At 34.6% G+C, this 24354-nt stretch overlaps 1 protein-coding gene across 3 annotated transcripts; it reads right to left on the bottom strand.

Moving 5' to 3' along the window:
• Nucleotides 1-10128: 10128 nt before the first annotated feature.
• Nucleotides 10129-23392, bottom strand: LOC105764286 (alpha-glucan water dikinase, chloroplastic). Of its 3 annotated transcripts, none has more exons than XM_052625498.1 (33): nucleotides 23218-23392; nucleotides 22646-22954; nucleotides 21091-21132; nucleotides 20840-20949; nucleotides 20612-20690; nucleotides 20436-20527; nucleotides 20184-20341; nucleotides 19441-19658; nucleotides 18930-19283; nucleotides 18728-18835; nucleotides 18521-18619; nucleotides 18285-18425; nucleotides 18083-18171; nucleotides 16846-16980; nucleotides 16563-16725; nucleotides 16394-16483; nucleotides 16142-16327; nucleotides 15798-15860; nucleotides 15657-15719; nucleotides 15508-15567; nucleotides 15271-15423; nucleotides 15027-15110; nucleotides 14585-14761; nucleotides 14356-14462; nucleotides 13975-14188; nucleotides 13797-13900; nucleotides 13535-13664; nucleotides 13229-13354; nucleotides 11966-12076; nucleotides 11391-11663; nucleotides 11223-11315; nucleotides 10907-11022; nucleotides 10129-10655 (listed from the first exon to the last, which is right to left on the bottom strand). In XM_052625498.1, exons 2-33 carry the CDS (start codon nucleotides 22928-22930, stop codon nucleotides 10451-10453), a joined length of 4428 nt encoding a protein of 1475 aa, XP_052481458.1. In that variant the 5' UTR covers nucleotides 22931-22954; nucleotides 23218-23392; the 3' UTR covers nucleotides 10129-10450. The 3 variants fall into 3 exon arrangements, with proteins under 3 accessions (XP_052481458.1, XP_052481459.1, XP_052481460.1); XM_052625499.1 differs by having other exon boundaries at nucleotides 18930-19265; nucleotides 23218-23388; XM_052625500.1 differs by lacking the exons at nucleotides 22646-22954; nucleotides 23218-23392 and adding an exon at nucleotides 21552-22607.
• Between the last annotated feature and the right edge of the window lie 962 nt (nucleotides 23393-24354).

Raw genomic sequence — 24354 nt, 5'->3', positions numbered from 1 at the left:
GAATTCGTTCGAGCCCACACTCATAGCAATTTGTGGTATGAGAATAGCAACGAAAACCGTTCAATTGAAAGTTGAGAATGATAAGGATCCGTCTAGTTGAAAACACATATACAATTTTGGTAAGGGATTTATTGCTATAAATATTACAAACCAGCTTAATTTTCAAAATTCTAATTTTCCACTGTGCAAGAAAATTATTTTCGAACCGAATTTTTTCCAAAAGCCTTTTCTTTCTTATTCTTAGATAATGCCATTCCTGCAAGTTCCTTGGCCATAATGGACCTCGTATGCACCCTTCTAGTTTAGGTAGTGCCAGAGGCAATGGGTATTCTTCCAATGTTTTGTACTTCATCGCTATCTGAAATAGACAATGTTTTCTCAAGTAATACCGCAATGGCTTCTTCTTCTATTTTCTTTTCGACCCCTTCTTCTACTAAAGGTTCTCTGATATTAGTGGTGAAAGCATGAACCTTGATAAGATTGGATGATGCTAAAGAAGGTTCAATGGTTGGATAAGGAACAATGGTAGGATTGGTTTCAAGATTAGATACTTGGGATGTTAAGGCCTGGATTAAGGCTTCAATTTAAGGACCTGGTTTGGTAAGGGGGTTGGAGAATATGTCTTGGATGACACAATAATAGGTTCATCAGTAGGGTTTGGGTTTGAGAGACATCGGTGATAGCGGTATTAAAAGTTTTTGGTTCCTCCATAGCATTTGATTTACCAAGGACATCAATAGAATTGATGGAAGGGATTTCATGAGGGTTTTAAGTGGGCTCAATCTTAACAAGGTTTCAGAGAGTAGACACTCCCTAAACTGTCTTAATGGTAGCCTGAGTTTGTTTACTTAATCACTATCATCGGATTACTATTGAGCTTTCTGCTGACTTTTAAAATTTTTATTGATGGTCATCTTTGTGCGAGCCATTGAGGAGAAACGATGAAAACTTTGAATCGATTATTAGAGCTTGAAACAATGAACAACTTCAGCCACAAGTAAGCTAGAATATCTATGGAGAACTTGTAAAAGATCAAAGTAAATAATCAAATATGACAAGATGACTATTTAAAGAAGGAAAGATAGTTGTTACTTCCTCATTATTGCACATTTATCCTGAGATATTAGAGAGAGAAAATCTTTCAAATTTTCCTACCATAATTGCAATTGAAGAAAAAAATACTAAATTATTCCCTAAAAATTAGCTAAAAATTGGGAATAAAATCTACAAAATGGCATCTAATATAATCATTTGGTTGCCTCTCTTAACTATAGTTACTTTATGCGAGACATACACAAACTAAGCTTCTTAAGCTCTCAAACTTGTTGGCATCTAATGCTTTAGTGAACAAATCAACTTTGTGTAGACAAATATCTCAACTCAATCAAACTATTCTCCACCAATTCCCCAATAAAGTGGTGCATTATATTGATGTGTTTGGTTCTAGAGTGTTGTACAAGGTTTTTTGATATGTTTATGGCACTTGTGTTGTCACAATATGCTGTGGAAATTGATAATGCAATCCCAAAGTCCTTTAGCATTTGCCTCATCCATAATAATTGGGAACAACAACTACCTGTTGCAATGTATTCTACTTCTACTATAGACAATGAAATAGACCATTACTTCTTATTGTACCATTAAACTAGATTATTTCCCAAGTAAAAATATCATCCACAGGTGCTTTTTCAATCGTCCATATTCACAACCCAGTCAACATCACTATATCCAATTAAACACATAGAGCTATCTTCAGTAAATCAAATGTTAAGATCAATAGTGCCATGGACATACCTAATGATCCGTTTGGCTATCTTAACATATGATTTTCATGGATTAGTTTGACATCTTGCACATACACCAACACTAAGGCACAAATCATGATGGCTTGTAGTGAGATACAAAAGGCTTCCAATCATGCTTTTATAGATGGTTTGGAGGAGTCTGCCCTTTAGCATTTGTACATAGTTTCTCATTAACAAACATATGTGTAACACCCCTTACTCGAGACCGTTTCCGGAGTCGAGTACGAGGCATTACTTAGCTTATCTTACTAATTCGAAGCATAAAAACTTGTTTTGAAAATTAATTTCACTATTTACAGCAATCTGTCTAATCGTGCAGCAGTTACTAAATTAATTATAAATCGAGTTACGGGACTCGAAATTTAATTCTGCAAATTTTCCCTGAAACTAGACTCATATATCTTCCTACTATAAAATTTTCAGAATTTTTGGTTCAGCCAATTAGTACAGTTTATTAGTTAAAGTCTCCCCTGTTTCACCACTTGACTGTCCTGATCTCTTGCCACTAAAAATAAATTTTCTCATTATAGGATTTTCATATGAAGTTATTACTCATTTCTACAGAAAATAGACTCAATAAGGAATCTATAGATATAAACTACAACTCATAACCATTTTTTTTCAATTTATAATGATTTTCTAAACTTAGAACAGAGGACTCCAAAAACAGTTCTGACCCTGTCTCACTAAAGTTCTCATATCTCAAAATATAAAATTTCTTTTGTTAAACCGTTATTTTTCCATGAAAATAGACTCAACAAGCTTTAATTCCATATATCATTCACCCTCTAATTAATTTTATACTATCCTAGGTGATTTTTCAAAGTCACATTACTGTAGTTGCTTGAAATCTGTTTATTTGCAAACTTTTACTCTTTCATGATTTCCATGCATGATTTATCATCTAAATATACATATTACCAAACATTATCACATACTCACACATCTTCCTTTAGCAATATCATAGATAAAAACATTCAAAATGACTAATCCCTATACATCACTTAGGTATAAACATTACTTAGGTACATGCCACGTTATCAAAAGAAAGGTACATCGCTAAATTTCACTGAGGTCGGGACTACTCTGGATGCTGGACCGAACACTGGATTTCTACTAACCTGCGCACGGAAACAACCGTACGCTGAGCATGGGAATACTCAGTGGTATTACCATAATTCAAATTAATAACATTAACCAATAAATTATATACAGTTAATTTATGTCTACAATTATTCGTTAATTGTCTCATACTTTAAATCAACTAGATCATTAATAACAATAAGCAATATTTCAATCTTGTATTTAATTAAATTCACATATAATTCCACTATTTAGAATCATTTTATTTTCACTTCTCATTTCTCAGCAATAGTTATTTCAATTTGCTTTTCTTTACTTATATTTTTACATCTCATACTACCAAAATCATTTCATGAACTAAATCGCTAACTATTTCTTGAACCCTTGGTTCATACATTTCATTTCCATATCTCAATTTAATATCTCATTTCGATTCATATTCAAGATCATTTAATAAAATTTATATTATCAAAATTATTCATTTACCCTATTAACTTGACTCGGACCTTGGCGGATACGGATCCAACCAAACACACCGAATGGCACCCAAAGCCTCATCGGATAGTTCAAGCAATAGTTGACACCCAGTGTCTCATCGGCAAAGCCGAAGCAAGTTGGTACCCAGTACCTCATCGAATCTATCCGAAGTAACAGTATGACACCCAGTGTCTCATCGACTCAAGGTTGAAGTATCCCTGAACACTTCCAATCCTATGGCATGCCAACTATATCCGACTCAAATTCGACTAGTTAATAGGGTTTCCGAATCATATTTCAATTCAATCACTTTCTCATACTTTCAATTCAAATCATTATACAATTTAATCACCATTTGATTCAATACATTTTTCTATTTCAAATTCACTTCCCACTTTCAAATCAATATACAATTCAGCACCAATACATATTTCACAAATCATACCTCGATTCGAATAAAACCACTTTTCAGTCAATACTCAATTCACGTATTCACACTTATTCATAATTTAATTCACTTTTATTCAATTCATATTTTTAATTCATTCAATTAAATATCGATATTCTCCTTATTTTATTTACTAAACATATTATTCAAAATTCAACAATTACTATCAATAAATTCAATATCAATACGTATATATATATATATATTTCATTCGATTCAATCATGATACTCACCTCAATTTTCTTATCATGTATATTAATTTAAATTTTAACAATTAATAATTAAATTGAATTATGGTAATACTAACCGTAAATTTTCTCTTTTCTATCTTTTGTTTCTTTTATTAAATTAGTTTAATATAATAACAATAAAATAACAATATAATATTTCTTACTTAAATAATAAGTAAATATGTAATCATTACTAATATGTATGTATTTCATTCTTCCACATGTCATCATATACACCATGCATTTGTCAACAATTTTATTTATTTGAAATATAATAATATAATATAATTAATATAATTTACAATATAATAAAATAATAATATACTTCAAAAAATCTCAGATTTTATCATGCATATGCCGCCTCATTTATGGGACTTGGCATATTTACCTATTTAGTCCTTTTAACTTTTCTTTAATCTATAATTAAACTTTTACCCTTGTTGCAATTTAGTCCTTTTAATCAATTAACCATCGGAACATTAAAATACTTAACGAAACTTTAATACTATCCTAATGACACTCGTAAATATTTATAAAAATATTTACAGCTCAGTTTATAGTATCGAGGTCTCGATACCTCGTTTTTAACCCAATTTACCTAGTAATTTCTTTTAAATCACAAAATTCACTCATTCAAAAATATTTCTAAAATCACGCTGAACTTATAATTATTAATTAATAAATTTTCTAACGTTTTCATCAGATTTAGTGATCTCAAATCACTATTCTGACACTACTGAAAATTAGGCTGTTACAATATGTGTCTTGGTTGGGTTTGATTGATCAATACCAAAATCTTTCACAAGATTTCTGATATATTTCTCTTATGATAAAAATGCACCATATTCCAATTATTTGATTTGAAATCCAACGAAGAAGGATAGTTCCCCTACCATGCTCATTTCAAACTCATTTTACATCAACTTCACATATGAATCCTTGACAGCAACTGAAGTATAACCAAATATTATGTCATTAACATATATTTGTGCCATGATTTTAGTCCCTCTACTCTTTATGAACAATGCCTTGTCCATAGAACCTCTTTCAAATCCTTGAACAATCAAATAATAAGATAACCTCTCATACTATGCTTAAATCATACAATACTTTTCTCAATTTATAAACATACTCTAAACGAGATAGGTCTTCGAATCCCTTAGGCTGAGTAACATACACCTCATTTAGAAATTCATTCAATAAAGCACTCTTAAATCCATTTGAAATAGCTTAAGTCTAGTAACAAGAGTAAAGATTTCTTCAAAATCATTGCCCTCCACTTAAGTGTAATCCTGAGCAACAAGTCAGGTTTTGTTCCTTATGATGTTACTTTGCTCACATGTCTTGTTTTTGAAAATCCATTTGGTGCCAATTATGTTGCAACTAGATAGCCTAGGTACTAACTCCCATGTTTCATTCTTCTCAAACTATTGTAACTTCTCTTGCATGGTCTAAATTCAATCAACAATCTTAAGGACCTCTTCAACTCATTTTGGCTCAATTTGAGAAGTGTAGTAAGCCAAACGAAACATGCTCTATAGTTTAGTCTAGGTCTACCCCTTATTTTGATCCCATCATGAACATCACCAATTATGTCAATAGATAAGTGATTCTTCCTAACTCTTGCTAAAGGTTAAAGTGTCACATCATTATTAGACTGATCACTGACTAGATCAGTAACTTGAACATCTTGACTTTCTACTTCTAACTTTTCTTTAGACTTAGCAATGTTAAGGAGAGAGGGCACTCCCTCTGCCTCTTGTTTTGATCTTATCATGATTATCACCAAGTATATTAGTAGGTGAGTTATTCTTTCGAACTCTTACTAAAGTTTGAAGTGGCCCATCATCATTATACTGATTATTGACTAGATCAATAACTTGAACATCTTGACTTTCTGCTTCTAATTTTTCTTTAGACTTAGCAGTGCCAACGGGAGTGAGCTCTCCCTCAGGCACTGAATTAGGAGTTTTGCCTCCATCAGCATCACTGTGAATTTCATGAACTCTAGCATCATCAACCACCACATTGATTAACTCCATGATCTTTCTAAGTACGTTTATTGAACACCCTATAAGCTTTGTTATTAATGGCATAACTAAGGAAAATACCCTCATCAGATTTTAAATAAAATTTACCTTTGTGGTCTCTGTCTTTCAGGATGAAATATGTACTCCAATAAACATGGAAACACTTCATAGTAGGCTTCTTTCCCTTCCACAGCTCATATAAGGTCACGCAAGTCTTTGGTCTAATCATCACTCTATTAATCACATGAATATCAATGTTCATTGCCTTAGCCCAAAAATAATGTGTAATAATTTTGTTGTTGAGCATAACTCTAATCATTTCTTGCACAATCCTGTTCTTACGCTCCACTACACCATTTTGTTACGATGTCTTTAGTGTAGAAAATTCATGGCTAATTCTTTGTTTATCATAGAACTTAGCAAAATCATCATTTTTAAATTCACGTCCATGATCACTGCGTATTTTCCTTATCATGCTAATGATCTTTCCATTTTCATTCATAAACCCCCTATACAGTTTTTTTTAATTATCAAATATATAAAAATTTTCTCTAAAAAACCTTACTCATATACCTAGAGTAGTCACCAACACACACAAGGACATATTTCTTTCTTACAAGGCTTTCTATTTGCATAGGATCAAACAAATCAATGTGCAAGATCTCAAGTAGAGCTTTGTTCTGAACATGTGTAATCTTTCTATGCTTCTCTCAATGTTATTTACCTTTCATACAGCTGCTACACACCTTAGGAATGGTTCCTGTAAGTTTAGGAACACTTCGAACTGCCTTATATCTCACCAGTCTTTCAAGCTTTCAAAGCAAATATGGCAAAGCTTCTCATGCCATAGCTCCAATTTTAAAGTTGTAGCACTATTGCAATGGATAAACAACATCATATTGTAGCAATTATCAAATGTATGACCACCCTCTATGATCACTTCATCAGAATCATTAGTCACAATACACTTGTTTTTAGTGAAATTCACAAGCATGCCTTGGTCATATAATTGACTGGTGCTTACAAGATTGGCTTTGAGATCATCTATGAGCAACACATTCTTCAATATGGGTGTGCTAGGAACATTCAAGGTACCTCTAGCAAGTATCTGGCATCTATTCCCATCACCAAAGGTCACTCTTCCAACAAGAAAATCTCTAAACTCAATGAGGTATGTTTGGTTACTTATTATGTGTTGTAAACAAGCACTATCAAAATATAAATTTTCATCAATAGTGGACTTTAAGGAACAAAACTCAACTAGGAAATGTTTAGCTTCTTTCTTCATCCATACTCGTTTCTACACTTTTCCAACTACAATTCCACGTGAAGTGGGCACTACCTTAGGCACTGAATTCCTCTATCACAGATCATGTAACACTTGAAAAATCATGGTTTATATGACCAAGAACACCAAAATAGTGACAAATCACCTTATGGGAATAAAAACTCTTCTAAGACAGCTTGACTAACACCAACTTAGAGCTTTCACCAACTTCCTTTAAATTGGTTTCTTTACCAAAGACTATAGGACTTTCTATTACAATTTTACCTTTATCAATAAAGCCTGAGCTTCTCTTGCCTTGATCTCTCCTCCTAACTGCCAAAATCTCATCAAGTTTGTCTTACTGGTAGTGAACTTCTCGAGCATAAGCTTTGTTTTAGCAAGCTCTTTCTTGACCATCACAATGTTATCTAATTCCTTTATAAGGAAAGCTTCTTTAGTAGTTACTTGTTTAATCAATAATCCATTTTCATCCTTCAATTGTTTGTTTTCTTATGATGACTAAGTGTTGATATCACATACCATTCTCCATTTGCCTAACATCACTTTATAAGTTTTTAATAAATTCTTATCTATCCCAACATTAGAATCTTTATCAAAATCCTCTCCACAAATAGTCCTGACAGCAAAAGTAATAAAGTTTTGATGATCTTCTTTTGAATCAAATCCACTAAAAGAGTCTTCATCACTCCAAGTTACATAAAGTGACTTTATTCTTTTTCTAGACTGTTAACACACTCGAATTGGATATGAATAGATCCTTAGAACTAATAGTATTGCACACCCTTCTTCTTATCCTTCTCACATTCTCCTTTAACCATTACCCCCTTTGACTTGTTTTTGGGAAATTGGCATTGACTTCGAACTTCTTGAATTTCCTTGCCTGTTTCTTAAAAGCCTTATTAAAATTCTGAGTGAGTAAAGTTATATGCTCAGGGAGATCTTCTATAGTAGCATTATAAGGAGTTGGCACTTCCTCATTTACCTAAAAAGTAATGTTTTTGTCTCATTTTCCTCAGTTGCGTTTAGCCTCATGTAAATTCATCTCAAAGGTCTATAAAAAAAAATAAGTTCATCAGTGGCCAATCTCTTAAGATCCTTGGCCTCTTCAATGACTGTAATCTTAATTGAAAATCTCTCAGAGAGAGACCTTAACAACTTTATATCTATTTAGAATTAGAATATTCTTCATCGAAAGTAAAAACCTGATTTGATAAGTCACACAATTCAACATAAAATTCTCCAATTGTTTTTGACTCTTGCATCCTTAAGCTCTCAAACCTTGACTGTGGATATTCATTCATAAACAGTCTCCAAGATATCCCAAGTAGCCTTTACAACCATGCACTTTCAATACTCCTGCATGTTAACTCCAAAAAATATTGCATATAAAGCTTTTGAGTTATTATCTATCACTTTCTCTTCCTCAATGGTCCATTGTGCTTTTGACTTAATAACCCTTCCACTTCTTGTATCCATTTTGGATGGCTCTCATCCAGTCAGCACAACACACCATGTCTTCTTATCACTTAATGTAAAGCGTGTTTTTTTATAACCATAATTGCCAACCTCTAGTATAGGGGGTCTTTAAGTAGATGAACTTTCCATAACTTGAATCTAGCAACTCCTCAATACCAATTGAAACTCAAAATGCCGCTGATATATAGGCCAAGTACTTAGAAGGAGTGATAAGAGAATGGGCACTCCTTCAACACCGAATAAACATTAATAAACAAATAGGAAACACAAGAGTTGTTTACACATTTCAGTTTCCCTATGTCTGCGAAGCCTAACTCAATAAGAAATATTCACTAACTTTAACACTCGCAACAAGTGATCCTAATCTATTACACATCCATGATAGTTTTCTTCACCTTTACACCTTGAAAAATAATACTTTCACCACTAAGTTCACTCATGTGAATTCAACAAGTAGAACTACAACAAGTTTTTACTATTAATATGCATTCATCTAATAAAGTTTCTCACTATAAAAAAATAAGTACTAAATTCTCTTTATACAATAACCTATACAAATCTCTTAATTATATGAAATATTTTAAAACATAAAATTTATATCAAATCCTTGAACGAACCATATTATAAGATGAATACACATTAATAACAATGAACAAGATAAACGTAGATTCTTGACAATTATACTCTGAATCATAGAACTATAATGAAATATACGATCAACCAACATTTATCGAATTTGAAAAAGAGTCAGAGAAAATGGTTCGATCCTCTTATTTTGATTTCTCGGACTGAGAGATCCATGAATTGAGATCCTAATGCATATAGATACAAATGGTCCAATGGGAGCAAGAATTTCCAGAAGCATTTGGAACATTTCGTTTCTAAACATAAGAGCCGTTTTCAAGTAGTGTTCGATCGATTACATATTAATCAATATTCAATTGATTGGTATGAGGTTATCGACAAAAAAGATTTGTCTAAACAATCAGCGTTGCAATTCAATCTAATAAACCTTGACTAAATATACTATTTAAAGCAATCTCCAAAATATGTTTCCTCAAATCATATGATTTTATTAATTGATGAAATATATCAATTAAGTTAAAGAGTTTCACACTCAATTTCTATTTTTATATTTTTCAACATTTTTCTTAGAAATTTAGATTCCATTTTGGGAGGGGGGATACACCCCAAATTGCAGCACCACATAAAAATTAACCCAAAATTTCCAAAACCATCACGGCGAATGAAAATAAATTAAAAATAAAATTAAACAAAAGTATTGAAACAATTATAAAATAAAAAAATATCTTTATTATTTCACTTGAAAAATAATCAATAGTATATGATAATACTACCATGGGACAGGGAGCATAGTATTTACTAGAAATTACAAAATAATAATAATAAAAGCACTGAATCGGCCACCCTGTAAGATGGCGTCTGATACTACATACCAACTTTTTACTTTTGTGGTTTTAAATAACCCCTCTTTATTCTTTTCCTAATTTTGTTTTCATTGTTTTTTTGTTTTCCTGCTTCCTTTGCTCTCTTTTCCCCTTCACTTTACAAAGGCTTGCCATAAAGAATAAATACTATAGAACAAAAAGGGATCACATCTGGGGTCTTGTCTGGACAACATACACCTTACCATCCCTAATCACACCTTCAATATCTTGCGGGGATCTATAAAGTTCCTCTATAGCCTTTCCTGCCCCTGCAATGCTAGACAGGATAGATTGTTGGAACTTGCCATCGTTTAGCAATGGGTCACATGAGTAATCAACCACTACTTTCTCTTCTTCATCCATGGGCACACTGCAAATAAAATCATTTGTCAGGAATGTTGAAAATTGGGAATGAATGAATGTTTTCAAGTACATAGCTTCCAATCTATATCTCCAAAGAACATAATGTTCAGACATTGATCACCATTAACTGAAAAAGGTTAGCAGAATCTCAACCCTTCCTTTCGGGGCACTAGTCTGACAAAATGAAAAACCGAAACAAACACAGAGAATAAATATGTACATCACTGTCTTTGTGCAGAGAGTTCGGAAAGAGATTACCTGTCATAAAGGCCAGCACCCGCGTAACCTTCTAGATCTTCACCATTTGAATCAGAGCGGAAGATAATGGAACGCCTTATGAAGAGAGCAATTGGTTTGCTCGGGTATCCCAATACCTGAAACGTTCTAGAAATTGTTAATGGATATGATAGCAGCATTGTGATCAAATATAGTTTTATTTCAATAATATGATGAAAAGGCCATTGCAGTGATAGCTTTCTTCGTCTGCTTGCATTACATTATTAATTCCATATTTTTCAAGCTATGGTATCAAATTTACCTAAAATCTCCAATTAAATCTGCAGACATGTTTTACCTGAGGAGAGCTGAGATTGTTTTTCTTGCAAATAAAACTCAAAGCACGACCTGGATAAGCTCCAACCAGAGTTTCTCCAAGTCCCTTCACCACCTACGTCATGGTACCAATAATTCCATTTTATTTCCCCAACGAGCATCAAAGAACATGATAACTGGTGGTACATACCTCAGCATAGATCTCTGATGAGTCCCCTGAAGAAGGATTAGTAGTATGGATAACAAATGCATAATCAGCATTGATTATTTCCTGAACCAGGACAGCCATGCATAGGTACTCGTGGTCTAGTTTGGCTTTCCTGGTGCTGAAATATGCTCTCTCATTCCATTTTGAGGCCCAGACCTTCTTTATAGCAGTCCATGCTTGCTCCCACCTCTGTTCACCTTCATCTCCGGGCCAAGGCATTCCAGAACTCAGCATCTTGGTCTTTAGCTCTTTCACCTGGAGGATATAAGAAATTGAAATAAATCTGACTAGTTCCCTCCCAAAGAAATCTCTGATTCAGGACTATCAGCTTCTATCAAGAAAAGAAAGCACGGAAATCTTTCAAAAAAAGGGAAAGAAAAATCTGATTTTCATGGAGATATAGGTAATAGGGGGAGAAGGGAGATTTTTGTTGGTCAAACAGAGAACTCAACAGAACACTGTCACTTGCTATTGTGACTGCTTCTAATGATGCTACCAAGTGGGAAATGAAGGCTTAGCAGAAGAAACATCATAAGCTCAACAGGTAAAATGCATACCAATTCGGGTGGTGCTGCCAGCTGTAGAACCGTCTGACGAATCTCCCCAAGTGCATCAAAGTCTCCTTCTCCCAACTTTTTCTTCAAAATTTGCAACTTCTCAACCACCCTCTGAGAAATAAAGAGGAAAGAATGGGATATAACCTGTCAGATAAGAGGACTATTTTGACAAGAAGAGGAGCTACATACATAATGACACAAGAGAACTATCTTGACAAGTAGAGGATCTGAATGTGTATCGACACAAGAGAACATATTTTGCATCAGCAATTTGATTATTATTATTCTGGAATAATCTTTTTTTCCAATCCTTTGCAACTTGAGATGTACTGACTTAAAGAGCACTTGGATGTACTGACCTAAAGGCACTAAGTGCTCTAAGAATTTTCACATCCCAATCTGAAGCCAGAGTAGTTATATCAAATCCCATATCTGCCCTACCAGAGGTTTTTTTTCCCCTAATAATTTTAAAGACAAGTGTTAAGTATCCAACCTCATATCAGTTAGCAATAGGTGCGGGGCCAAATCCACATAATACTCCCCACCAAATGTAGCTCACAGGGCCTACACGTAGACAACCTTGCTAGGGGTCATCAACCTCACATGGGGTTATGCAAGATCGACAACATGACTAAATTTGGGCCCTAATACCATATTAAGCATCCACTCTAAAACCAATTGGCAATGCATAGAAGCTATGCTACTTAGACTCGGGTCAGTGTTAGGTACGGGTATGTATCCAACAGGGGTGTTTAGGCTTGTCTAAGGCTTTCCATGCATTTAGAGGATCCTTAGAGGTTATATTCCCATATCTATATGTTAGACACGAGTACTTCAAAAAAAATGAAGAGGCTGAGAAAAGGGGCTCAACTTTAATATAAGAACAGAAGAAATCCAATATTTAACAAGTATGGAATAACACCGGTTAACGACGAAGAAAAGAGGATTTGTAGTTTCTTTTCTTTTATTCCTTTTCATTTCATTTTTCTTTTTTTTTCTTTTTTTTGGGGGGGGGGGTTGTTGGTTGTTCGTAATTAGATTAACTTGAATATCAATTGTTTACTTGCGAGATTTGTTTCAGAATATGACATCTGGTCACACAACAATATAAATCCAAGAGCTTGAACCTTATTGATGCAAGCTCGAAGCTGCTGAACAAAATGGTAAACTTGAACCCCTGAATCAGGTCATTGAAAACTAACTGCATCTACAGAAGCATTAATAAAACGGGGAGACAATATCCAAGTTCAGAATGAGAACAACCTGGTTTAGCTTATCTGCAAGAACCTTCTCAAATACTCCAAATGGAAGGGCAACTGATGTGGGAATCCCAACCCAAGATGGTACTTTTCCTTTTAGATATGAGATATTGCGTGATTTAGCACCGACCTAGAGGAGCAAAAATGTCCCCATGCATAAATTAGACATACACCATTACAAACATAATTCAGAGCTATATCATGCAAGGAACTTTGAAAAGTCCAATATTCAATTTCATTGCAACTCTGTAGGTTAAAAAGCAAAAATAAAAGTTTGGATATAGAGTGAATAAGATTTTGCAAGTCTAACCATTTCAGGTGTAAATTCCTCTGCTGATATGGCATATTTACCACCAAACTGCTTTCTAACCAAAGTAATAGATGATGGACCATCTCCCTTCAAGTTACTTGAATCAGCTAGGTCACCCTCCTTCACCTCACTAAGTTAATGCATGAAAAAGAGAACAAAATTCAAATTACCTTTGCTTATGTGAAAACAAGAAATTTGTTTAGTCGTGCGTCATGATATTTGATGGATTAGACATATTCATGATCAAGATAGATAACACTACCTATAAACTACATCTGCAGATGAAGGTTTTAGGCGTAATAATTTCCCTTTGTTTGCTTGGAGGTCAGCCAGAATTTTAGGATCAAAGCATGTAGCAAAGCAAACCTGCAGTTGGTATTAGCCCAAATTTTTTACTTAGTTATCAGCTATGGAAAAGTATCAATGAACCAGGTAATCACCTTGCAATTTCTTGCTCGGACAGAAACATGTGATAAAACATCAGGCATGTCAGGTGTCAATACAGCAACTGTGCCATCTGGAATTTCTTCTTCTCCTTTTACACTTTTTGCCACTAAAATAGTAGGCCGGTCATAAGATTTATTCTGTACAGCAAGCAGCTCTTCTACAACATCAACATACCCAACAACTTCAACTGGACTGATAACCTGCCAACTGTCCCATGACATGACAACTTGCATTAGAAAGTCCCAGCTGTAGATAGTGGCAGGCTCATATTTCTTTAATGAATCAAGCCTAGGTATAATTGCATAAAATATTGTTGCACTGCCAGTATTTTCTAATAACTGAGCCAGTTAGCAGTCCAATGATTACATGCCTACCTGCCAAGATGAGCAGTCTCCCTAAGAACAGGATCAAGTCGATTAATAAGCGAAGATAAAGTTGCAGCTGATCCAGCACGGATAACTTCTTCTGTAAATATGTTGATCTGGAAAAAATTCAAAGACTCCACTTTATCTTCCAACTTTGGTTAATAAGATTATCGTCAACTAACAGTGGAAAATTTAAAGCAATCAATTAATGTTGAGATTTAAAGAGGTAATAACATACAGCCCATGGATCTACTTCAAGCAATGATCCAAGATATTCTGCTGATGGTTGCAAGATACGCTGGTACCACTCAGCCTTACTAGACAGTCCAAGGCGAGTTCTATCCAGTACTGACTTTGCATACAGTGCCCAGTGAGCACTTTGACTTTTGCACATGCTTATGGCATGATGCCATCCCTACAAGAGTAATGAAGTAGCAGTTAGCATCCATGATAGAGATTTTGTATGATGACAAGCCATAATTGAAGTGTTTCCATGGAGCTCTACAAACTTTCTCTTTTGCTAAGTACAACAAGACGGGCCACCCATTCACATTAATATGCTAGCACTCAATTCTCAATATTAGCGACTAGAGGAAGGACGATTGACTTAGTAATCGATATCATTAATCAAAATTTCCCCAAGAAATATAAACTTAACACTGTATGACGAGGTATTTTACCTTCAAACAATAGATCAGATCCTCATTGTCATCAGATGAAAGTGCAAGGTTTTCTAGGACGAGAGTGATGAAGTACATGATTTTCTGCAAGAAGCACAAGAACCTAATCAAGCTTTCATATACAAAAATATATATAACAAAGACCCCCACAACATCATGTAATAGAGGTACATATCAGTAAGAGCATTGCACAGAAATACTAAATGTTTGATACAGAAAATATGGTGAAGACAACAGGATTTACTTCTGGTCCAGCATTGTTCAGCTCCTCATAAGCTCTTTCAGTAGCTGTCCTAACGGTAGAGTCAAGGGCAATGTCTAAAAACAATAGATCCTTCAGACGATCACTAGACTTCAACAACAACGGCCGAAGCTCTTGACGAGCCTCAAGTAGACCCTGTGAAAAAGGGGTTGAAAGACGATATGTCAGAGAAAATAAACAGGTAGAGTTATTCCAGATCTCCAATAAAATGCTACAAACCTCAATCAAGGCTTCTACATTTCTGTCTTCAACATGTTGAAGTATAAACCGAAGCAATTCCTGTTATAAGTGTAACTCTAATTTATGGTCACCTTTTTTGGGTGGAAACCTCACATTTGAAAGAAATCTGAAGATAAACTTAAACTTACTGGAAATCCAGAGGGCAAGTCAGCTACAGGGTTTATTTGCACCCCAACCATGAAACCTTCACCCTGCAAACAAGGAAAGCATTTGTCAAATGCTGACAATAATACAACGTCCACACAATTTTACCTTCTTTCTGATATTACCGCTGCTTGGTAGCCCATGCAATTAGAAATAGCAGACTCAAGATCTGCACCAGAATGAACAGCCTATGTGTACATCACAATTAGAAAGAAATTATTAATATAGTGCAACATCCTATATATGGCAAATGAAAAAAGAATTGAAGAAAATTAATGCAGTATGAGAGAGCAGATAAACATAAACTTACGCCTAAAACAAGACAACAGGAATCTCTATGATAATGAGATTAAAGTACTTAGGACCAATGTATGAAGGATGCCTATCATATATCCTCCTTCACCATAACGTCGATGAAAAATCAAGAACGTTATAATGAAGAAAACTATCAAGGTTTAAGAAGACACACCTTCAAGGTTCTCATATAATGGCCAAGATCACGCAATAGACCATCCTTCTGATCTCTCCTAAAACTTGGGTCAGAATGGATAGCACGATCATAACTTAGGAGGCGTTCCTTAGTTATTCCATTCTCAGCTAGAGTCTTCCAGTAGATGCTAATGTCAAAGTCACTTTTAATATAGTCGATCAGTGCCTGCAAGCATATTTTCTTTTAGCTGGAGCCCTCTTGGTGAATTTTCACTGAACACGCATCTCATACCTGACAGATTACAACGTCATCTGGACTAGTATTGTTATGCAACTTCTGGTGCCATTCCTCCATCATCCCTCCCTTGCAGTCATTGTTCCTCTGAAATAGATAGATAAAACCCCATGTAAATATAATGTAAAATTGAAAAAAAAAAAAAAACCTGCTCTTCAAGATTGACCTGGATGACCAAAATTTCATCCCTAATTCTTTGTCCCACATCCCCTTCACCTCCACGACCAACAGTAGACATAATCATGCGCAAAAGCTCGCGATGCTGTGGATGAGTAGTGTATGTATTCTGGAGCAAGTCAGTGAGTCTATCCTGTGCCTTACTTATCTCCCTGCAGAACGATATACAATAACAACTACATTTGCATTAATATAATTGTCATGCATGATAGCAAAAAATTTGTACACAAAAGTTCCACTCATAATCTCATGTCAATTAATCTCCTCTGTACCGTGGTTTCACATTGTAGTTTTTATTCCAGATGAGCTGCCTCGTAGCCATAAACCTCATCCACACTAAGATCCCAGCCAGGCCCAATTCACCATTATCTTTGGCTTGATCCATTAAATCTGATGCAATATTAAACCTATAAAGGGAAATAGCAAGACTTATCCCTTGAAGAACAATGGACAACTGAACATAAATAAACAGAACACAGAACTCAGAAAATTTATATGTGAAAAATATGAGTCATCAATGGAAATTCAAAGATGACAGACTAATATGCTGGAGTGAAATTTCAACCAAATATGAACCCTTTTTTTTCCTAAAGGAAGTATGACCCCATTAAAAAACACATGAAGGAGCTAAAATGATGCACACCACCTATATATTGCTTAGACTCGAGTAAGAATGTCAAACGCTAGTATATTGGAAAAGAGAACAAGGATGCATGGATCCTTCATGCAATTATAGATAATAATTCCATGAAAATTAATCATATTATCAAATATAATATTTATTTACCATATATAATATAATTGTATAAAATATAAATAAAAATTTGTATTTCCATTTTTATAAAAATTTATTTTAAAATGTTTTATTTATCAAATCTATATTACTATTTAAACAGCTGATTGAGTTGGTGTCACAAATTAATCTGACATTATCTCAATTGGAAATGACTAGAAAATCATTATTTTTACAAAATAAGTTAAATCGTTAAGGGAAAAGAAAACTGTATTCACCAGCAACTAGAGCAATTCAATTATTACATTTGAAGAATCTGGATAAGCTTGGCAACTAATTTGGATAGATTTAGAATTTTTAATCAAAGTGAAGGTAAGGGAAAAGATAAAAGTGAATATCTACTTCTCTCACAGGTTACATCTAGGATTTTGTTCAGGCCCTACTGGCTCACAAAAGTAGGGTGCGTTCAAAAGGAAACAAACAATCGGTACTCAAAAGGATGACATAAAATAGTTTTTATTTGAACTCAAGTAACTAGCTTTATCTGTAAGACTGTAACATGCCCGTAATGTGACAGATTATCTGCCTTTTCTAGGAGAGGAGTGAAAACTCTGAATGAGAAGGAATCCTATAGCCATTTCATTGTAGACTTCCAGAAGCTGATGGCAAACTATCTTAGTATTGCAAACTACAATAACTAAATTCCTGATAACAGTGCAATATCATAAATGAGCAGTAAAACCAAAATGAAATCTACATCCCAGAAGGTCGCTGACCTGTGCATAAAAGACTTTTGTGCCTCACTCTCCATTTCAGCTATTCTATCCAACAAAACCTTTGAAGTACCTTTGCCATCACCAGCATCCTTATATTTTCAAGAAAAGGCCAGTTAATCATACAGGAATACACTGATTAAAAATAACATATGCAGAACATGGACAAAAAATTTCCTGGTTGATATCATGAACAAGAAACAACCTTTTGATCTTGCTTGAATCTCTGGCTGAAGTCCACATAGAAGTTGGAGCCATTATGTTTTATCCACTTCTTTCCAGACAGAAGAACAAATGGCATCCCTTTAAAATTACCGTCCTCAATCTCCAACACAATGCATTGAACCTAAAGATGATTTCAGGATATGAATACAGGAAAAGTTTTTTATAATACTTCATTCACAAGGAAAATATGATAAAATTGAAATCTACTTAGTGAACCTGTTTGGGAAGATCATCAAAAGAGCATGTTGAAAATGTTGATTCAGCAGCTCCACCTAAAGAAACTGAACCTGGAGGGAGAACAGTGCGAGGTGGTGGCTGAAAAATGTTTGCGTAAACTAGTCTCAGATTTATATGAAAGAAAAAGTGAAAAAATTCCAAAGTCCAAAGTCTTCCTGAGGAGCATAATAGTTTAAGGGATCTTACCAGCCACTCTCCAGCCTTTTCAGATAGAGCCCAGTGAAGGGTAAGCGGTTCTTCAAAATCACTAGCTATGTGAATCTTTATCTTATCAGCAGATTTGGTGACAAGCACCTGGAATATTCGGAAGAAGTCAAAACTTTAAAATATTTTCCATGTAAGCATCCCTAAAGAATGAAGGCAGTCAGAGAAACACTAGTTATCTTACCAAAACCTCCCTCTCACCAAATTTGTAAATTTTCTTGTTCATAACAGGGCTGCTATCCAGATCAATTTTCTTAGCAAAGCTTTCAACTGCTGTCAATGGTTTTGGTTCAACTGTTATACTTCCTTCTACAGATTTCACTAAATGCTTATTAAGAAGCACCATCAGGTCCCTCTGCTTGCGCTGAGTCCGTTGAGCACTAAAATATCTTTTGTTCTGCGGTGGCTTTGAAACCTTTGTCTCTATCTCTCCTTTAGTAATCTTCTTTCGAATTACATCAAGAGATGCACCTTTTTCTAGTTCGAATTGCAACTCTTTCTTTGCTTCATCAAATTCCCTCTGATTATTGAGACGTTGCTTTAGCCAGAATTTAGAACATGCAATGACTGAGACCTCCTAACTAACCTTTTAAAAGTAAATGGGCAATCACCTAGTCCAATTTGCTTTAATATAAAAAGGCTTTAAAAGAAAAAAGGACTCAAAATATCCAGTTAGAAAGAGATTAGAAAATTACAAGCTGCTGCTCTGGGGAATAATTTGGCTTCCCTGCTTTCTCCCATCGGATATAGGATTGTATTTGGACAAGATCATCAGGTATTGTGTTTGTTTTTTCATGAATAGCTGAATCCTTAAATTCTTGTCCACCTTTTTTTGTTAGCTTTTTCCGAATGTCATCCACAGAAGTACCTGTGGCTATTTCCTCCAACAGCTCAGCACGAGCTGCTTCATATTCTTCCTATGAGAAGCGGAAGTTATTTGAGACAAGTGAAGAAATTGAAAAAATCCAGAAAAAAAAAATACTATTTCCTATATGTTCAGAGATTTAAAGGAAGAAAGAAAGCTTTAATTCATGACATGATTGTTTGTGTGTGCATTTATAGATGACAATCCTGCATTTCTCTGAAGATTGCTCCACTGATTGAAAAGCCTAAAATGAAATAACAACAAGAACCCTTCATACTTATTAAATTCTAACCAAGGTATTGCAGCCAAAACAGTTTGTTATCCAAAACTGGGGCATGCCTAAAAATTTTATCAGATGTTGCACAATAAATTGCTCCACTCCACAAAAATACTGTTTAAAGCACATCAGTGGAGCTCCTTATTTGGTATATAATGAAAAATTAATAGTAAGTATTAATCAATTCAACGAAATAAGGAAACAACAAAAAAGGACCAGAAGAAGAAGAAATGGAAATGTAGGACTTAGCTTTAACAATATGAACAAATAAACTATATAATTATTAAACTTATTACTTGCCTTCTCTTTCTCTCGGGTGTACATCTGTTTACCCTTTCGCTCCCACCTCAAATATGCTTGAATCTGAACAAGATCTTCAGGTAATGAAATATTTGAAATCAATGTCTCCTTCCGAGGTAACTTTACATGAAAGTTCTGACCATTATTTTTTATCCTACAAATGGAAATAGAGAAGAAAAAGAGTGAAATCATTTTAAGTAGCCTTCTAAATGGCATGAACATAATAAAAAGAAACAACAGATACTTGCCATGTATTTCGGGCTTCATCAAATATGATAAACTCTATAGCTTGGATGCTAGGATCATCAATTTCTAACTTTAAATAGGAACTGGAGCCAGACTACAGAAAAGCAATTTGTAGACAAAATAAATTAGGATTAGTCAAAAGCGAACTTTTGTGATTGTCTCATTTATTGGCTCTTACCTCCACAAATGGAGTTCGTAAGGCCCTATTCTTGTAATTTTTGGTCCCTTCCGGTTGACGTGAAGGAAGTACCCAGTTTCTGTCGAAGAAAAAGAGGGGGAGGGGGGGGGGCAAGAAAAGAAGCATGGAACAGAGCTTTCTCAAACCGTGATAATGAAAATGAAACACAATATAAACACATGAAATCCACAACCAATGTAGACTCCTAACTGGTACAAGTGAACTTACTCGTTTCCATCGCATATCACACCCCAGTGCAAGAGTAAAGAGTCGCTACTGTAAATGATTCTAAAATTTACTTGTGTAATAGACCCTGAAGTAGGAGTACTAGCATCAACCTGCTCAATTAAAAAAGGGTGAATCTTGTGCAACTATAAGACATGAAGTAGCTAAAAATACCAAGCTAAGGTCAGGTGAACTAGTGGTTTATACGGAGTATATGGGGTATCTAAAATTATTTATAACCAAGCAATAACTACCTGCAATTCAATATTCCCATCAACATTGAATCTTGCAAGGTGCTGCTGCATCGAAGTAAGAATGCATCAAAATTTTTAGATAAATAAAATAACAAATTTGTTTGCCAATGAATTTACTAGCACGTGCAAATTTCTGAAAATGGAAAGTGCTTCAGATATAATTTGTTTTCTTTCGAACAACAAATAAGGAAAAAAAATGCTTCTTTATGCATCTCCACTCAAGAAAGGAACAAATACATTTAAAAAAAAAAAAAGATATTTCAAGAAATCAAGGAGCAAGATTTAGATTCCTAAGAATCATAGTTTCCAAGCCCAAATGCTGAAATGTAAGTTGTAATAAGTAGGTCCTGGATTTCAAGACCTAGAGAATTACCAAGGGAAAGAATCCCTCGTCTTCAAACTAGAAAAAAGAAAAAAACAAAGTGAACTAAGTTTGGCAGAAGGTTTAAAACTAGCCTTACCTTCAAATTTGAAAAATCTAAGTGAACTAAGTTTGATAGAAGTATTAATAAAACTAGCATAGCAAGCACTGAGAACAACTGCCTCAATGGAGAAACAAAACGCAAACTGCAATACAGTACATTAGTTAGCAAAGCTACACTTTGTTTTATGCCAAAAAAACACAAAAAAAAAAAATTGATCTTATAAATAAAGCTCAAAAAGTTTAAAATAACTGAGAAAATTCATCCTAAGGATAATTTTTATGTGAAGTCTATTGTTGCCAGACTATGCCCACTATGGGATAATGTCTGCTTCAATGGTGACCTTCTCTGTCTAATGAATGGGAATTCTGCTGAAATTGTTCGCCCTGCACCCACTCCATGTATATGCTTCAATGGGAATAAAGCACACAAGGGTGCAGATAAAGTGCATTACATTGTCCGTCTTAGGGATCCGGGACTCCATGGCTTTGGCACTAGACGTTCCCAAAATAGGTACTATCAGGTCAGCTGAATTCAATAATAGGGGAAGGTGTTCCTTGATTATATAGCCACATTCCAACTCTTCGCTAGATGATACGTGCTAATTTTCCCCCTCAACACCACTGTCTCTGATGTTTTGGATCTGTACCAACCCTTGACAAAAACACAGTCTACACCTTTGTCTAGGGTTGAGGTGGGAAACCATCCCACATTGACTAGGTAAGCATTGTACTGTGGCTATATAGACAGGGATCACCTTTCCCTTTTATTGACCTATTGATTTGCCTTTTCTCAAAAAGACAACCATTAAAATGATCTTCACCTCTACCTCCATAATAAAAAGGCTAGAGAAATTGGTAAACAAGTCTGGAAGAAGAGCAAGGTCAAATTTATAGGAAGAGCAAGAGAGCTAAAGTTGGGCCTATAAAGTACAGCTCTAAACAATATTTACCACCCATGCTTGTCAGCATGATTTCAAATTAAAGCCAAGAAAGTTACAGGTAATGCGATAATCTCGGGCGCGCGCGTGTATATATAATGTTATTTAATTATATAGAGATCCATTCTTTAACAAAGTAACTACCATGATTGCCAAAGAAGAAAAAAGCAACAAGAGTAGAAATGTTTTTTGCCTCAGAAGCCAGATCAGCAGCTAATACGGCTTGAGGGATGAACGTAAAGGCCCGTTGGCTCCCCATGGCTATTTTCTGCTTCCTCTTACTTATCAATCTGTTGCCATAGAACTTTGTAGATATCCAAGACCTGCGCTGCTGGGCAAACGAATTACTCAGGGAAGCATTGGCACAAAAGGAAATGTTAGGGACGCCAGAAGAATTTTTGAGTTTGCTTTGATGCTTTAAAACCGTAGGACGGAGGAAGTGCTGCTGTATCAAAATCTGGCCAACGCTATTACTCATCTTCCTGGTTAAGACTTGGTATTCCTGATGAATTGGATTCCAAAAGTTACGTTCCAGAATGATCTAAAGTCAAAAATACTAGAATAACATTGTTAATCGCATTATTTCCAAATTCATGACCGGAGCAAAAATGAAAGTGACGATCCAAGAAAACAAAACAATTCACCATTATACTTAGTAATGATAATTCTTCGATAATTTCCCAAAAGAAAAAAGAATCGAATCAAACTTATGAAATGCAAGTAATAATATTAAACTAGTAGGGAATGAATTTAGAAAGAAATTACCTTGAAAGAGTTGAAGATCTGGATGAGAAAATTGCAGTGAATATACGATTAGATTCTAAAAGACTTGTTCTTTCCTTTTCTTTTCTTGCGATTAGCAAATGGATTAATATAAGTTTCAATTGAGGCTTTAGCGCCAGCGAGTGGAATGTGGGAACTGTCGAAATTAGGCTTCCGTCATTTGTGTAAGGCGATTTATCATCATGGGAACACACATTGCAGGTTTCCCCAAGGACACGTACCAAAAAGTTCGGAATTGGGAATCGTCATTTGTCACGTTCCAAAATCGGATTCACGTGGGGTTTGTGAAAGGTGGCGACTTATATGATATCTTAAACTCTTTGGGCTTCTAAAACGTCAAATTCTGTTATTGCTCCTTGTATTATGTATGATTGTAGATTTAGTCTCTCTCTCTATACTTTTAAGTTGGTCCATTCTAATCTCTACATACACATATCAATTAAGCGCTATGTATGGATTCAAATTATTATAACACTAACGAACTAGGAATTAGAATAACTACGAATTGAAACAATTCAAAATACGAAACTAACTAAGCGAACTAAAACTCATTCATGACAACAACTCATGGTGGATTTAATTATGCACGGTTGGTCTCGAACTTGAGTACTTAAGACCTCTCCTTTACCAACTCTCAATGCGTCGTGGAATTGATCAATTTTAGTCCTTATACTATTTGCACTTCAAATTTTCAATATTGATCCATACAATGGCAGTTAAATCACTTTTGGTTTCCTATACTATGCATGAAATTGTACATTTAACCCATGCTCTCTAATTTGATCATTTTTAATCCTTATACTTTTTCAAATGTTAAAATTTCAATCTTAAGACAAATGATAACACTATTAAATTCATAATTGTTTTTCTATGTATAAGTCTGTGAAAATAACAAGCTAATATGACATTATATATGTGTTAATGTTTTCACCACATAATATTTTAGAAATAGAACTTAATAAATTTAGCAACTATCATTTGATTAGGACTGAAACTTAAAAAGTTAAAAAGTATAAGAACTAAATCTATAATTTAGATATAAAGGAGAGGAATCACGTGGGGTCCGCGACTGGCGACTCTTTGGTCCTCTAAACGTCCGGGATTTATGATAATTGCACT

Source organism: Gossypium raimondii, chromosome 12 (genome assembly GCF_025698545.1).
Source record: "Gossypium raimondii isolate GPD5lz chromosome 12, ASM2569854v1, whole genome shotgun sequence".
Classification (NCBI taxonomy): Eukaryota; Viridiplantae; Streptophyta; class Magnoliopsida; order Malvales; family Malvaceae; genus Gossypium; species Gossypium raimondii.
The sequence above is the reverse complement of the archived record's forward strand: the minus strand, read 5'-3'. Positions and strand labels throughout refer to the sequence as shown.

Bases quoted from the DNA above. Each gene is read 5' to 3' on its own strand.
- LOC105764286 (XM_052625498.1), bottom strand. From the start codon at position 22,930: ATGAGTAATAGCGTTGGCCAGATTTTGATACAGCAGCACTTCCTCCGT. The intron at 15,111-15,270 runs GTAAATCCTGTT...TGCTTCTTGCAG, and splicing joins TGAACAATGCTGGACCAGAA to AAAATCATGTACTTCATCAC. The intron at 13,901-13,974 runs GTGATTACCTGG...TACCAACTGCAG, and splicing joins TCCGAGCAAGAAATTGCAAG to GTTTGCTTTGCTACATGCTT.